This window comes from Anguilla rostrata, chromosome 1, assembly GCF_018555375.3.
Source record: "Anguilla rostrata isolate EN2019 chromosome 1, ASM1855537v3, whole genome shotgun sequence".
NCBI classification, from domain to species: domain Eukaryota; kingdom Metazoa; phylum Chordata; class Actinopteri; order Anguilliformes; family Anguillidae; genus Anguilla; species Anguilla rostrata.
In genome coordinates this window covers 68303952-68318854 of record NC_057933.1, presented here as the reverse complement: position 1 = coordinate 68318854, position 14903 = coordinate 68303952, and the positions used below count along the sequence as shown (strand labels likewise).

General features: G+C 41.3%; 1 protein-coding gene across 2 annotated transcripts; it reads left to right on the top strand.

The window, feature by feature from the left end:
• Window positions 1-732: 732 nt before the first annotated feature.
• Window positions 733-13997, top strand: LOC135264024 (ankyrin repeat domain-containing protein 34A). Of its 2 annotated transcripts, none has more exons than XM_064352607.1 (2): window positions 733-1212; window positions 11190-13997. In XM_064352607.1, exon 2 carries the CDS (start codon window positions 11251-11253, stop codon window positions 12835-12837), a length of 1587 nt encoding a protein of 528 aa, XP_064208677.1. In that variant the 5' UTR covers window positions 733-1212; window positions 11190-11250; the 3' UTR covers window positions 12838-13997. The 2 variants fall into 2 exon arrangements, with proteins under 2 accessions (XP_064208677.1, XP_064208668.1); XM_064352598.1 differs by having other exon boundaries at window positions 735-1212; window positions 11170-13997.
• Window positions 13998-14903: the final 906 nt, after the last annotated feature.

The window sequence follows — 14903 nt, the reverse complement described above, 5'->3', positions numbered from 1 at the left end:
AAGGAGGTAGACAAACAATTCGGGAAAGAGATATCAATGTAGGCTGTAGCCTACATATTAATATGTTGTATCAAATTGTTGATATTATTCATATCTAGCTCTCGGGGCAGTAGCGACAGATACAGTCGTTCTGTGTGGGTGGACTGTGCATACAATTTAAACGTTTGTAGCCACATTGATTATATGGCCATGTATTGACAGCCCAATTGTTGTGGTAGTGGATACACAGGCCTATATCAAGTAAGTGAAGTTGTCTTTTCTTCCAGGATGAAGAGACTTTCCAGTTATACAAAACAAATCATGTAGCCAATTGGTCCTATGACAACTGCCTATTTAAAGTATAACACCATGCCAAAGCATATTGTAATAATTTAAATTAATTAAACTATTGGGCCGTATGGGTTGCAATCTAAAGCTGGGGAGTAGCCTAGCCTACAGGTTTTTTTTTTTTTTTTGCCAGACAACTCCATTTCTTGGAGAGGCAGTACAGTTGAACCCCCGAGGTAACCTGCTTAATGCAAGATGTGATGACATTTAAATTAGTTCGCCTGTTGATTATATAAGATGCGAATTGTGTAGCCAAGTCGTTTTTGTAAATAATGTGTTCGCGCAAATAATTTTGTGGCTGCAAACTGTGAAATATTTGGGAAGAACAGTATGAAACTGCAAACACTGTCAGCTGTGAACACGTTGCTTGTGAAGCAAATCTATTTTTAGTCACCAATGGTATCTTGCGGTCGGCATATTCTCTTAGAATTGCAATTTAGTTACAACGAGTTTTAACGAATGTCTTGTCTAAATACGCACGCACGCACGCACGCACACACACAAAAACAACACGCACACACATGTACACACACACACACACACACACACACACACACGCTACCCCTCACTCTGCCTCATTCCACAGATTCAAGCCTGGCCACATTAAAAATTCAGCGTTCCTTCGTATCTTCGGTACTGAGTGGGAGCGCGTTAGGCTACTTCTCTTTCCCACCAAGCTACCCACTCCACACCCCCGCAGCGACGCTACTCGTCTTACCCTAAACTCGCGATCGCTAGAGGGATATGGGGGAGGGGGAAGGCAAGCTAAATGCAGAACACTGTCAAATAGGAATAGCTGCGGAGTACTTGACTGAGTACAGCTGGGCTTAGGGGGGAAAGAAGCCAGTCCATGGAACCCATATAAATAATCGCATCACATACCAGGTAAGGCATCATATTTAACCACGCTATTTTAAGATACTGTTATGTAATAAGAAATCGCAACGACGAGTGTTATCTGTAACATATTGTTAGCTACAAGTTGTTTTAAGTTTCTTTTCTTTTACTAGTAAGGGCATTGGTACGTTAGCAGACTATTGATATGCAATATTGGTAATTTGTATCTGGTCTCAGTATATAATACAGCCTCCTCCTAAGTGAAAATGGAAAAATAGCCTCTTCAAATGGAAAACCTTGTGCACAAGTCTCACCATAAAAACCAATGTTCAGTAGTTCAATGTTCTGACAAGCCATGATGCTGATTTCTTTCAAGAACTTTGAGAGAAAATCACGCATATAGCACCGTATGATTGTAACGGCATGGTCAATGAGCTTCTGGAGATATCTATGCTACGTTTCGCCTAGAAAGCACTTCTAATCACACTCAGCACAGCAACGGATGCCTCCCCATTATTTAGTGAACCTGCTGTAGACGACTCTAGGCATCTCTTAAATGGTGACCAATTTCAGTCATATTATAAAGATTACTGCAATAAATAAATGGGACTTCTGATAGCTTCTTCGTATGCCTTCTTACACCCTGGCAATAGGTCAATGTTGCATCGTAATAAATCGTGATATGTGGTTGTCCAAAATACTGAGGTCTAAAATAATAATAAATTAATATGCCGTTATACCAAATATTGTCCATCTTGCTAGTGCTATCGGACTGATGTGCATTATTTGCATAAACCAATTTAAAATCAAGTAGGCTCGTTGGTGAATTGTCTTGGGCAGAGTGCACTGTATCCATTGCAGTCCTCTGGGCTACTATATATACGGTTCAGACAGCCAAAATCGCTTGATTATGGAATATTACGAGGGAGGCGGTCACACAAGGAAGAATGCAGGTATGATGCGTGAACGCCAATATTTCTGAGGATCAATGGATCATCACACAATAAGCCGTTATAATTCCAATTGGCAGACATTGTTTATAAGAACCTTATATACTCGAATTGCAGTCTACTGTATATACACACTCACAAAACACACACGCACACGCACGCGCGCGCGCGCACACACACACACACACACACATAAAATAACTTTTTTGACATCCATGGGTCAGAATATGATAATGCGCAGTTAGCCTAATTGTTTCGCAACAGACAGAGGCAAGTATTGTAAGATTGAAGGCATGGTTTACCCCAGAAAGATAATATGGTTCGAACAGCTAAGGCGTAAGGAGACTAGTTTCTAAAGTGGTTTGGAACTGGGCTTTACAGTGTCTTACTAAGTTGACTGCAAATATTATTATTATTATTATTATTATTATTATTATTATTATTTATGATAGGGCATGTTTTCACACATTAAACGCGTATTAATGTAAACGTCTATAGGTTCAGCAACCGAAAGAGGTAGCTTAGGAACATGTCCTAATTTCTTAAGCTATGTGGCAATATGTTGGCTTTTGCCACTGGCCATTAATTCAAAATCTGACCCATCACTTTTGGTGAATTCTGCAATGCCAACCAGACGTCTCCGTCTGCGTTGTAACGCCGTGTCAGTACCATGGACAGCGAATATATTTTGAAATTTAAATATAAGTGGATTCGTTTGCAAATACTGTTTTCGAACTTGCTTGAATGTGACTGTTTTGCTTGATTAACATCGCGCAGATCAGTTAAAGTAGCCTGTTATTTTGAGCTTCAATGTTGTGGCTTACCACCACTAAATAAATGATTACATGTTTCTTCAGTAGGCGATAGTATTGTATTTTGAAATAATACTTTATATTGAAAAGAGGACTTTTTAAATGCTAAAAATACCCTAGTAATGGACGGGTGCAATTGGCTTTATCTGAAAGCGAAGTGGAGCCAGTCAGGGACAACCTACGCCAGGCCTCGTTTGGTACTCTATACCATTTGTAACCATTAAAAACAACTGACTGAAATAATAGTACACTGATTTATGGGTTGCCTATCAATTTAAATCCAAATGTTTATGAACATTGCAACCTCCGAAGGGCCAAAGTATTTTAACCAATAATTTTATAGCACCAGACTTATATTATATTATATTATATTATATTATATTATATTATATTAATAGTTTTCATAACTGACAGCCAATATAATGTCCTGACGTTGGTAATCACTGCAATATCAAAAAAACTTAATGGCTTGATAACTGAAAGATGAATATGTTCCTTGCACTGTCCCGTTGTGAATTTTATTGCACACAACTATTTTAATAGTACTGTGGCATGATTTATTTATTTATTTTATTGATATTTTTGCTCATATGAAATTAAATGTCAGTTTAACATTGCTTCATGCACCATAAACAAGTTTACATTTGTGATATTAAAATCTGTGCAGCCCCATTGCATATAAAATAATTAACTGTTAACAATTAAACTGTGGCGATTAAGGCTAAATCACATTGATCTTGACCCCAGTTTTATAATTACATGTAAGTCAATTGTTCTAATCATGTGATGCTCGAGTATAGTGGGAAAATATCAATCACTGTACCAACTTGACATGGTACTAATAAAGTAAATATCATACACAGGCTACATTACATTCACATGGTTGTTTTATTTGTAGAGACCCATCATTTCACAATAGTTTTTACACCCATAGTCTCTTTCTTGACTCTATACCATTAGCTCAGCATGTGTAGCTTAATTACTAACATCGTCCCAGGAGGCCAAGAAGGAGGATTTGAGATTTGTGCATATTTAATGATGATTGTGTATGAGAATTAAGTGGCAGTAATATACAATACACACACAGGCACTCATTGCAATTTTCAGAAGTGGAAAAACATGCACTTTGTGAGTACATGTAATAAAAAAAAATAGTCAGACAATGTGAAATACAGTACAAGCATTATAATACCATAAACAGATGGTAAAATGGAGCATGGTTTCTTCCCCGTTTGCTTCTTGAACATAACCTTAGAGAGCCCACAATAATTCTTAAATGAAACAATGACATGAATGCGGGGAAGGAGTAAATTGGCCTGTCAGCTCCTGTCATCCTTCCATATGCTGACTCAGAGCAGAATTCTGGCAAATCCCATCCTCCTCCATAACCCAGCAATTTCTTAATATCGGTAATATAGCCGGAGAAAGGAACTGTCCGAGCCGGCTGTGATTAGGCCTGTTGAAAAGGCCGCCTTGCTGGTCGGCATAATCCGATGAGGCATCGTTCGCCCCCGGTGGCAGGGGGAGATTGGCAATCAGTGGAACAATCGTCTGAGATTGCAGCGGCGGAGGGGGTCGACCTCAGTTTGGCGTGATTGCGAGCCGGCAATGCTGCGGATGCACGCGGCTGTCTCAGCTGGGGATCCAGGGCCTCGGAGAGCTGATGCATATGCATATCATCGTCTAATATCTAATATTCCATGCAGCAGGCCAGTGACTGCAGGTTCGGAAGGGTGACTTAATTTCTAACACTACCATCACTCACTACTCGCCCAATAAGGTGGCCGTAAGCATTGGCTTTGGACTTTCACATCGTAGTTGTATCTGAATGGGGGGTGGAGGTGGATGAGGAGAGTGAGTAGACCAAGAGAATAGATTCTGGGGTAAAAGAGAACTTTTGAGCTTTAATGAAATGGATGAGAGACCAATAAGGTTCCAATAGGCCGTAACATGTTCCATGTGAGAATCTATGAAAGTCTTTATGAATCTATACATTGATGTCACAAATCCATTAAAGGTGAAGAGAAAACCCTCAGGCTCAGACATAGAACCCCTTGGAGGTCAGTGACTGCCAAGGGAGATGTGTATTGCAGCCTTGTGTGCTGTAAGACCCTGGACAGAGAATGACTGGCTGAGTGAAAACGATTATGTTCTTGGAGCTGTCAGATTTATACCTCCATAAGTATCCAATGTGACAGAAGGAACAACAAATGAACAAGGATTTTTTTCTGTCGTAAGGAGAATTCAGGTTGAGAGTGAGAGAGAGAGAAGACAGCGAGATTGTATCAGTCAATTCCCTATTTTTTATTTACTCATTGGGGATTGTGGGGGGTCATTAGTGAATTGTAACCTTAGAAGAATTATTACTCTTCTAAAGTACCAAGAAAAGCAGGCATTCTTAAGAATTAGACGATTCAAACAAATGCAACTTCCAAAGCCCTTATGTGGTGAAACAAGATGTACTGAAGTTCGTGCAAGGTGATTAAAACATAGTTTTGAGCTCCAGTTCTTTGACCATTGGATATTCATCAATACTGCATATTCCCAGTCTGATCACTTGGTTCCTATTGAAACTGTACTCAGGGATGTATGCTTTATGGATGGATAAAGTAGAAAATAATACAATTTTGTTTGGTACCAGCTAAATTAATTTTCTGGTGCTGTGTGTGGTTCATTAAAGGACATATTTGAGTCCAGTTACAACTCAAATTACACGCACTTAAACACATGTTACATTGCTTTACGGTTAAATGAAAAGGATACATTTTACAGATACATACTGTTATTTTGTGCCCTTTAATGTTATACCTCAGAATTTCAGCTCTGCAGGTCCACAAGCTGTTCTCATACTACATACAAGACCACACATTTGTTGGACTGTACTTTGCTACCTATGGTTTCTTGTCCCAGCTCTCCCTTTCCCTCATTTCTCTATGCCTACTGTCATTCTCTGTCACACAACACTCAGAGGGAAATGTGCCCCCAGCCCCACCAGGCCACTGCTCACATGGTTCTACCTCATCTCCATACCAGGATGTCAGCAGTGATTTGGTCAGGCCATGAGGCACAGTGGGATGTTTCTGGGACCCTGCGATCCAAACGGAACCACAGTGCTAGGCCCTGCGCATGTGTCCTGGTCCGTCTGGCCGGTGATGACTCATGCTTCAGAGCACATGTCAAAAAAAAAAAAAAAACTGAGGATGACTCTCCCTCCTTTTATTTCCAGCACAGGAGGCAAACAGACAAAACAAACAAACATAAAATATATATTTTTAAAAGACAAAGCATGCACAGCTTTGCTGTACTGCTTGAGAATATTTCTGTTGTCTCAGGAGCATCAGTATGCATGGAATGTGCAGTCTTGCTCACTGGGGGCTGATCTTGCGGTGCAGAATCACAGAGAATCACTAATGAGGGAACCTGAGTCTGTGCTGTGCTGTGCTGTGCTGTAGGCGGCGAGTGTTAGACATGAGATACCCACACTGCACCGTGGGCTGCTGCCTCATGGACACATGCTTGCCTGCAAGTCTTTGCCACATAGAGGCTTTTTAGTGTTTAAATTATATCGCTCACAGAAACAGTGACGTTACTCTATTCATTGCCATCAAGTGGCAAAGGGAGGAACTGGACAATGGCTAATAATAAAGTAATTCATCAGGAAATGCCTAAATGATTTCAGTACGTTTATAAAAGGCACTATATGCCAGTGCCTTGGTAACAGTATTCTTATTATTGCTACTAGGTTGTCAGATGCTTTCATTCCAAATGACTTACAAAGCTGTCTAGGCAAGAAAAGAACGGTGTGTCATTCACTGTAGCATTATTTCAGCCCTGAAAACAGAACTGCAGTACACACTGCGTGAACGCATATATTATAAGTACAACTGGAGGACAGAATTTCAGCGGTCTACGACAACCTTTGTTAAAGGTCTTACTGCAGGTTACCATGCTGTTCAGGCATCCATTTAACTGTGGGTTAATATTATGGTGAATCATAAGAATTCTGACACCTGGGGCTCCTCTTCCTGTTGTGACACTATCCTCTGTCCTCTGACATCACTGTCATTGCTCATCTGCACTAATTAAATTCTGTCACTGTCTCTGCCCCTCTGCTCAACAGTTGACGAGGGAGTTCAGTGCCATAAATCCCATTAAGAACAGCAGCTGAGCGCCATGGTGATATGTGGTGCATTCAGTGAGCTTGGGGGGGATATGATGGTGGCTATTTTACAAATTTAGACCTGAGAGAGAAAAATGATCACATGCAATTTAGCTAAAATCTGATTCTTATTCCTTTTTCTTTCCCCTGACCCCATCCAGCCACTGGACCCCTCAGTACCCATTAATGGACTCTTCTCTGACAGGTAGCTGTAACTGATGTTTCCACTGAAAATGTGACTGGTGACTTGAGGGGAAAATTCAATTTTAAATCCATCTCAGCTGAATTCCTGGGATTCCTGGGGCAGTATTTTAATTGTCCTGTCCATCTGAATAAGGCTGGGCTGGTGGTGCCTTTGCTGTTATGGAAATGCCTTCCTTGTTTCATGTCACCCCTCCAGGATGAGCAGCTGGGTCATGCTGCTCTTGTCACATTTTGATTGATGGGATGGTCCTCAGACGCATCCTGAAGCCTCTGATTCAGGCTGTATATATATATATATATATATATATATATATATATAACATAACATAATATAATGACGAGAACAGGCAATTCAGCCCAATAATGCTCGCCATTTTCCTAACTAAGTTAGTGCTCTGATTACCTACAGACTATATTACATATTATATATACTGTATATATAACGGACTATACTATATAGTTTAGTTGCTTAGGCAACATTTTCATGTTTGGGAAAAATACAAATGTAGTGTATGAACTGATGGGCACGCCATGTGGCACAGTCGGCAGGGTGGGCAACTCTCAAGCCACATGCAGGCAGGGGTTCGATTCCCTCTCCATGGCACCTTCGCTACTGTGATCCCTTTTCTGTCTGTTTCACTCCGCTTTTTGCCTTTTCAGAATAAATCCAACAAATATGAAAGGAAGGCGGACTATTAATGCTGTTCTTTTTTAAAGTATAAGTAATTTAGCATTGGTTGTTAGCTGACAGGGTCTATATGTCCGTTGTGCTGTATGGGGGATGCATAAGGCGGGTGAGAGAACACAGTGTGCTACAATAAAAATGGACCAGCGGCTCCATTCATTCCGCTTCCATAAAAGGCAAGAAATCAAAGAGGGAAGCTCTGTACACTCTCGGAAGGGGGGCATTAAATGCAAAGCAGCGACCTTGGTCACCAGAGGGGGCTTGAGTCCGAGAGAACAACTGGAAATGAAGGGAGCCAGCCTTCTGGAGAGGTGCGTTTGACGTTTACAGACAGCCACAGGTGGCAGGAGTTCGGGCAGTTCCTCTCTGAAGCTTTCATGTTATGAAATGGCAGAGCATTACTAGGAGAGACCCTGATGTGCCCCCCGGCTGTGCGCAGTTTGGCCTACTGCCCATTCTTCGGGGCCCACACCTTTCTGTGCAGGCCCAGCTGACCAGGGAATGCTGGGCAGCTGCGCTCCCATTGGATAGATGCATGGGATGGCAGTGCAGCATTTTGGTTTGGGAACTGGTCTTGTAACTCAAAGATGGTGGGTTCAGTTCCTAGCTGGGGTGCTGCTGTTGTACCCAAGGTACTTGACCTGAATAGCTTCAGTAAATATATCCAGCTGCATAAATAGAATGTATGGAAAAAAAAAACGAATTTTTAAAGGGTTCGTTCTGCCTTTTTGGTGTTGATTGATAGAGGACATTTTCATGTCAGTCCAGCCTTCACATCATCATGTAGCTCCTGTCAGTAATCTGCAAGTTATAATGGAAGTGAACAGGGGAAACCTTCAACCTTAGACATACTCCACAGTGCACCTTCAGCGAACAGAATCCCTCAGCAGTCAATAATTACATTATAAATATGCCATTGTTTCATCATTTTGAAGTCAAATGACATGTATTTATGTCAGCCATACACATGATATACATATGATACAAATGATAAAAATAATGAAATAACGGCTCAAAATTGTGACTATAGACTGCTGTTCACTGAAGGTGCACTGTAAAGTATGTTTAAGTGGTTTTGGAGCTGCATGAGGGTTGCCTCCATTCACGTCCATAACCCGCGGCTGACTAGCAGGCGCTGCATGTCCGCTACGATTCAACTGATGTGAAAATGTTCTCTGTTGATTGACAACACCATGGATGTGTCGAATAAATACAGCTATAAAAGTATAAAATTCCAAACTATCCCTTTAAAGTCTCCTTTTGTCAGTTTAACGCTGAAAATCTTATGAATGACAGCTGCAGGACAGCTGCTCACTGTCCTTGGTCCAGAAGTCCATCATGGTCCATCATGGCAGTGGTTGGTGAGGCTGATGGTTTTACCTGGGCTTTTGCATGGATTTTGTCAGCTCACTTGTTTGAGCACAGTCTGTTCTTCTCAGCATCGTAATATCCTGACAGATCTCACAACGTGTCATGGAGACGACTGCGATTTCAAGTTTTCAGCTTCATTTGGCAGTCCATCACTAGTTGGGTACAAACATGATTGTTCTTCAAACAATTAAAAACATTTTTTTCTTCAAAGTATATAAATTTTACATGGACATAATAGGCAACACAATGTCTTGAAGGAGCTAAAACCAATTCAAGCTATGAAAAGTCTTTTTCACAATGCATTTCATAGTGATGAATCTATAATTCTGCGCATGGTGAAGAAACAAGAAAAAATGCTGGGATTTGTGCATAATGTATAATTTAAGCTTAACGTTGTGAATAGTATAGTCAGTGTCACACCATGGGGCTCAATTGTATCAAAGGGCATTGCAAAGAACTTTCCCGATAGAGAAGAAAAGGCATTTCACAAATCGTTTATGTCACATCAATTTAGTCTTCACACAGTTACCTCCTTACATACTGTAGAAACATTCAAATGGGTCCTTTGAGCAGAGTAAAGGAATATGTCTATCATGCGCCAGTTCCCAAAATGTATTTCAGAATAGCAAATTCTTTGGATCCACTGAAGATTTGTGCTTCTGAAGAATGTGACACAGACTCTTAACAAAATAAATAGTTACAATTTGTACTTAAAATGACACAATAGCTAATTTTGTTTATGTACAGCACCTGACACCACATAACATCAAGATTAGAACTATGCTGAATGGAAATATATTTAAAATCTTTATTTACTTGTTGGTTTGTTAGCTGCTTTAATTTATCTGATTAAAATCCCAAGGGAAAGATTTAAAAAATTCCATGGCTAAAATGCTGGCCAACACACACACACACTAATTTGCTTTCTTTGTTAACCTCTGACCCTAAAAAGTGACTCATAATGGATGATGGATGGCTGCAGGCTACATCCTTTCACCTCTGCTCACACTGCATAACAAATCCTTTTGGCCTGACTAAGAACCAATGGATACATTGGGCAGTTACATTTTATACACCCTGTAGATACTTTAAAAGCCTGTGAACAATGCATTTATTAACATTTCTTAAGATATGTACAAATCATTACAAAGCAGTGGCAATGCTTTAAGATGGATGTCATTATGTAAAATGTTATTCTCAAATATGACATCATTTGACTTGACTTTAAGATCAGCCCCTGAAGAGAATAACCTGCAAACCTGCTTATGAATAACTTATGGAGATACAGTGTTGTGGTAAGAAAGGCATTGCACACGTACACTGTACTACGTATATATATATATATATATATATATATATATATATGAGATGGGTGAGCCTTGGATCATTCCCCCAAAACATTGCATCCAAAGCAATTACAGAGTCTGTCCCAAAGGTTTACTACCAAATAGGCTTTGTGTTCTTGCCATTTATTTTATACAACTTAAAATGACTATCAGCGATACGTTGGGAATTATATTTAAAGGCATTATAATTTGGTGAAAAGTATGTTCAGCTTTCCCAATTCATTTTCTGAAGCTTTATTATCAGTACTTTTTAACACTGCGCCTATGAATTAAGAAGTGAGTAGTAAAAGTGTGCTCTCATTGGACCTCAAGAACGTTTATTGGTTGAATTTTGAAGTCGATAGGATGGGAAGAGTGTGCATTGCTCTATATATAACCCTAATAAGGAGTTTTAGTACATAATTGCATGATTTAGTGCATTATAAATAAGTTATTTTACTTCCATGATTTATATAGTCTCTCCTGTATCTTATTTCAGGTTGTTCAAATTTCCCTTAGGATGTCTAGGCAATACTAACCGAAGAAGGGCCTGACTAGGCAACAGAGCGGAGGAGGCACCATGGGGGACAGTGGGACCCTGCATACAGAGGGCAACGCCCTCCTCAAAGCGGTCTTCCAGGGCAAGCTTCGGCTGGCCCGCCTACTGCTGGAAGGAGGTGCCTACATTAACGAGGGCAATGAACGAGGGGAGACGCCCATTTCCGCTGCCTGTCTGGCCAGTTACGAGGACCCCCAGAGTCGGCAAAAGATGGTTCGTTATCTTCTGGAGAAAGGGGCAGACCCCAACATCCCGGACAAGTCCGGCCGGACAGCCTTGATGCATGCCTGTGCCGAGCAAGCTGGCAAAGAAGTGGTGTCCCTGCTCCTGGAGAATGGAGCAGACCCCAGCCTCAAGGACTACTCTGGGTCTTCCGCACTGGTTCATGCCATCAACAAGGGCGACCGGGACACACTGCAGGTCCTGCTAGATGCCTGCAAGGCCAAAGGCAAGGAGGTCATCATAATCACCACTGACACGTCTCCTTCGGGTACCAAAAAGACTAAACAGTACCTCAACTCTCCCCCGTCCCCAGGGGTGGTTGACAAAGTTTCCCCTGTCGCATGCATGTCACCCTCGGAGGTGGAGATCCGCACCTCCTCCTCCCCAGCAGGTGAAAAGGAGGAAGAGGAAGGAATTTTTCGCTTTGCGCTCACCTCTGCCTTACCTCTGCCCTCTGCCCGTCCTCCTGGGGAGAAACGAGCTCCCCCTCGCAAGCTCCTCAAACGGCTCAACTCGGAGCCCTGGGGACTGGTGGCCCCCTCTGTGCTGAGCGGCGCTCCACAGGACAGGGGGGATGGCGACCTGCAGGAGGAGGACAAGGTGGTCTTGGACATGAATGGCCTGTCCATCTCGGGCCCCGGCAGGCCCCTCCTGTCCCGCAGGCACAGCATCGAGACACACGACCCCTGCTCACCCAAACTCATCGACCGCTCCTGCTCTGAGGACTGTGCGGCCCTCTGTGGTTCCTCATGGGCTGACAAAGTGCAACAGCACCAGATACTGTACCGCAGGAACACTGCACCTGAAACTCAGGAGAATGCAGCCCCGGCCGCTGTGACCGTCCGTCCCTTAGCCCACCCCAAACTGACTCGAATGGACCACTATGAGTCTGAGACGCACCTGTGTCCTGAGTCCATACCGGGGTCTCCAGACTCAGGCCGGATTTCAGTGGAGCGTCGCAAGTACAACGCCTCCCCTCTCTCCCTGCTGACCAGTTCCTCACGGGAGTCCTTGGAAAGTATCCCAAACTCTGTGTCGCCCATTACCATGCGGCGTCGGCCTCCAGGGCTGCTGGAAAGAAGGGGGTCTGGCACCCTCCTCCTGGATCACATTTCCCAGACGAGGCCCGGTTTCCTGCCCCCGCTCAACGTGAACCCCCAGCGACCCATCCCCGACATCCGGGCCAATGGCAAACCCACATCCCCGGTGCACTCCGGCCACAAGATCCTGGTGCCTGTGGCCCCCACGTCCCCCAAGCGGGGCCATGATTTCAAGCTGAAGAAGAAGCTGATGAGGAGGCACTCCATGCAAACGGAGCAAATGAAGCAGCTTTCCACGTTCCAGGAGATCCTGGCAGAGAAGGTGATTGAGTTTACTGGGGACTAAGACATGCAGGCGACAGGGGTTGAAGGCTGGGGAGGTGGGTGGCGTGTTGCCAGTGGGAATAGAAATAGCAAACGATAAGGTCAATTTTCCTTCCATTACAAATAATTAGGAACCACTTTTTCCATCCTTAACCTTTCTTCAATGCCATTTAATTTCTCCTCTCCAGAGAAGGCATGCCTAATATGTATTGAATATGGATGCTTTGCTTATTTTGGTTTGGGTGACCTAGTTTGCTTGGTTGTTTCCTTTTTTAGTGCAGTGCAGAGCTGGAAAATCTCATTAATCATGTAGTTGGTTTGAATGCTGATGTTCTATTAATATTTCTTTTCAGTGTATTTTAGATGAGGATTTAGTTATATACAGTTCATGTTTAAAGGACAAATTAAAAATTTTGCGACTGGATTAGAAAAAAATAGATCCCTCATATGATGTGGGCATAACAGAAATTAGGACATGCATGTTCTCAAATCTGATATCACTAGGATTATCATGATGAAAAAAATGTTTTTAGACGTATGTATGTTAACACAGCAGCTGTAATGTTTTTCATTTCAGATGAGGTACAACATTGCTAATCGACCCTGCTCTTGGAGATCTACCGTCTGAAAGGTTTTCCCTCCAACCCTAAGAATGCACACCTCATTCAACAGTTAGTAGTATCAGGTGCGCCAAATTAGGGTTGAAATAAAAACCAACAGGGTGGAGGATCTCCAGAAACAGGGTTGGTTACCACTGAGGTACAACAAACTACAAAAATCTCCTATTAGGACAAATTACCAATGAACACCTTTTACTATCAATTGAAGGACAATTATTATATTATATGTACAATTATTATATATACTATATATAGTGTAGTTCACAAGAAATAATTCATTATTGATAGTTATTTTATTAAATTCAAGTATACTTCACCCATACACATCATAGTTATTCAAGCCACCACACATTTGACCTACCCATAGCATTCTATTATTGCAATTCACTGCTTTATTATGTACCCATAAAGGTAATCTAATCGAAGATAAAGTCATACCATAGGAGAGATCTTTTTATGAACATATTAACATATTTGACTGAAGTGCAATTTCTGTGACTCTAAATTCCAAAGAAACTCCAGCAAAATGCATAAATTAAAAAATAAATGACAAAAAAATAAATGTCTAAATGCTAATTTAAAGACTACGACAGACTTTCCCAAATCAATGCACATTTGTGCCAAGGAGCTGCACAAATAAAATGTAAATAGTGTATTTATTCAATGAAAATATTAGTGTTTTATATAAGACATCGTATATATAAGATGTGTGCAATATGCTGTACTGCTTTACTAAGTCAATTACTTTCATGTGGTGGGTGTGAGGTGCTCTTTTATAATTTGCCAGAGGCCACCGGAGAACATCTGCTGGTTATCAACATATAGAACTGAGATGCGGCACTAAATGCAACGGCAGTTTACAGTGTAATACATTTTCTTGTGAGGTTGTACAGTTAGAAAAAAAAAACCTACAGTGTTAACATGCTAGGTTGTGAGCAGGAAAGTCTTCAGACATTTATAATGTCTACTCTTACATGTTGTTGTAACAACGATGTTTTCAAGCTTACAATAGGACATTTGCGTCTATTTTACAAATTTGAGCTTCTGTTTGAAATATTTCTGTCTTGAAATATAAAGTGCAACAAAATATAGTGTTCAATTCTGGTGGTTTAACTACATGTATTAGATATTTAGAACAAACAAAGGATATTTTTCTATGCCTGTTACAAAATAGCAATGTTCATTGTGATTTTGCCTATATTTTGTTGTTTGAAATGGATTGTAATACAATTGTGGAGCAATCATAGGTTTTAATGTTGATATTTAGCTTTATGTTTGAGTGGAATTAGAAAGCAAATATTTTTAAAGATATTACAAAGAATTGTTTACCAGGCCTCTCTTGAAAAAGAGATCATCAATCTCAGCGGGACCATGCGAGAAAGTAACGGAGGAGTAGAAATATCGACTGTAAATGACTGTACACCACATTTGACATATCAGTCTGGCTGCTGATGAGTGGGGTCAGTCA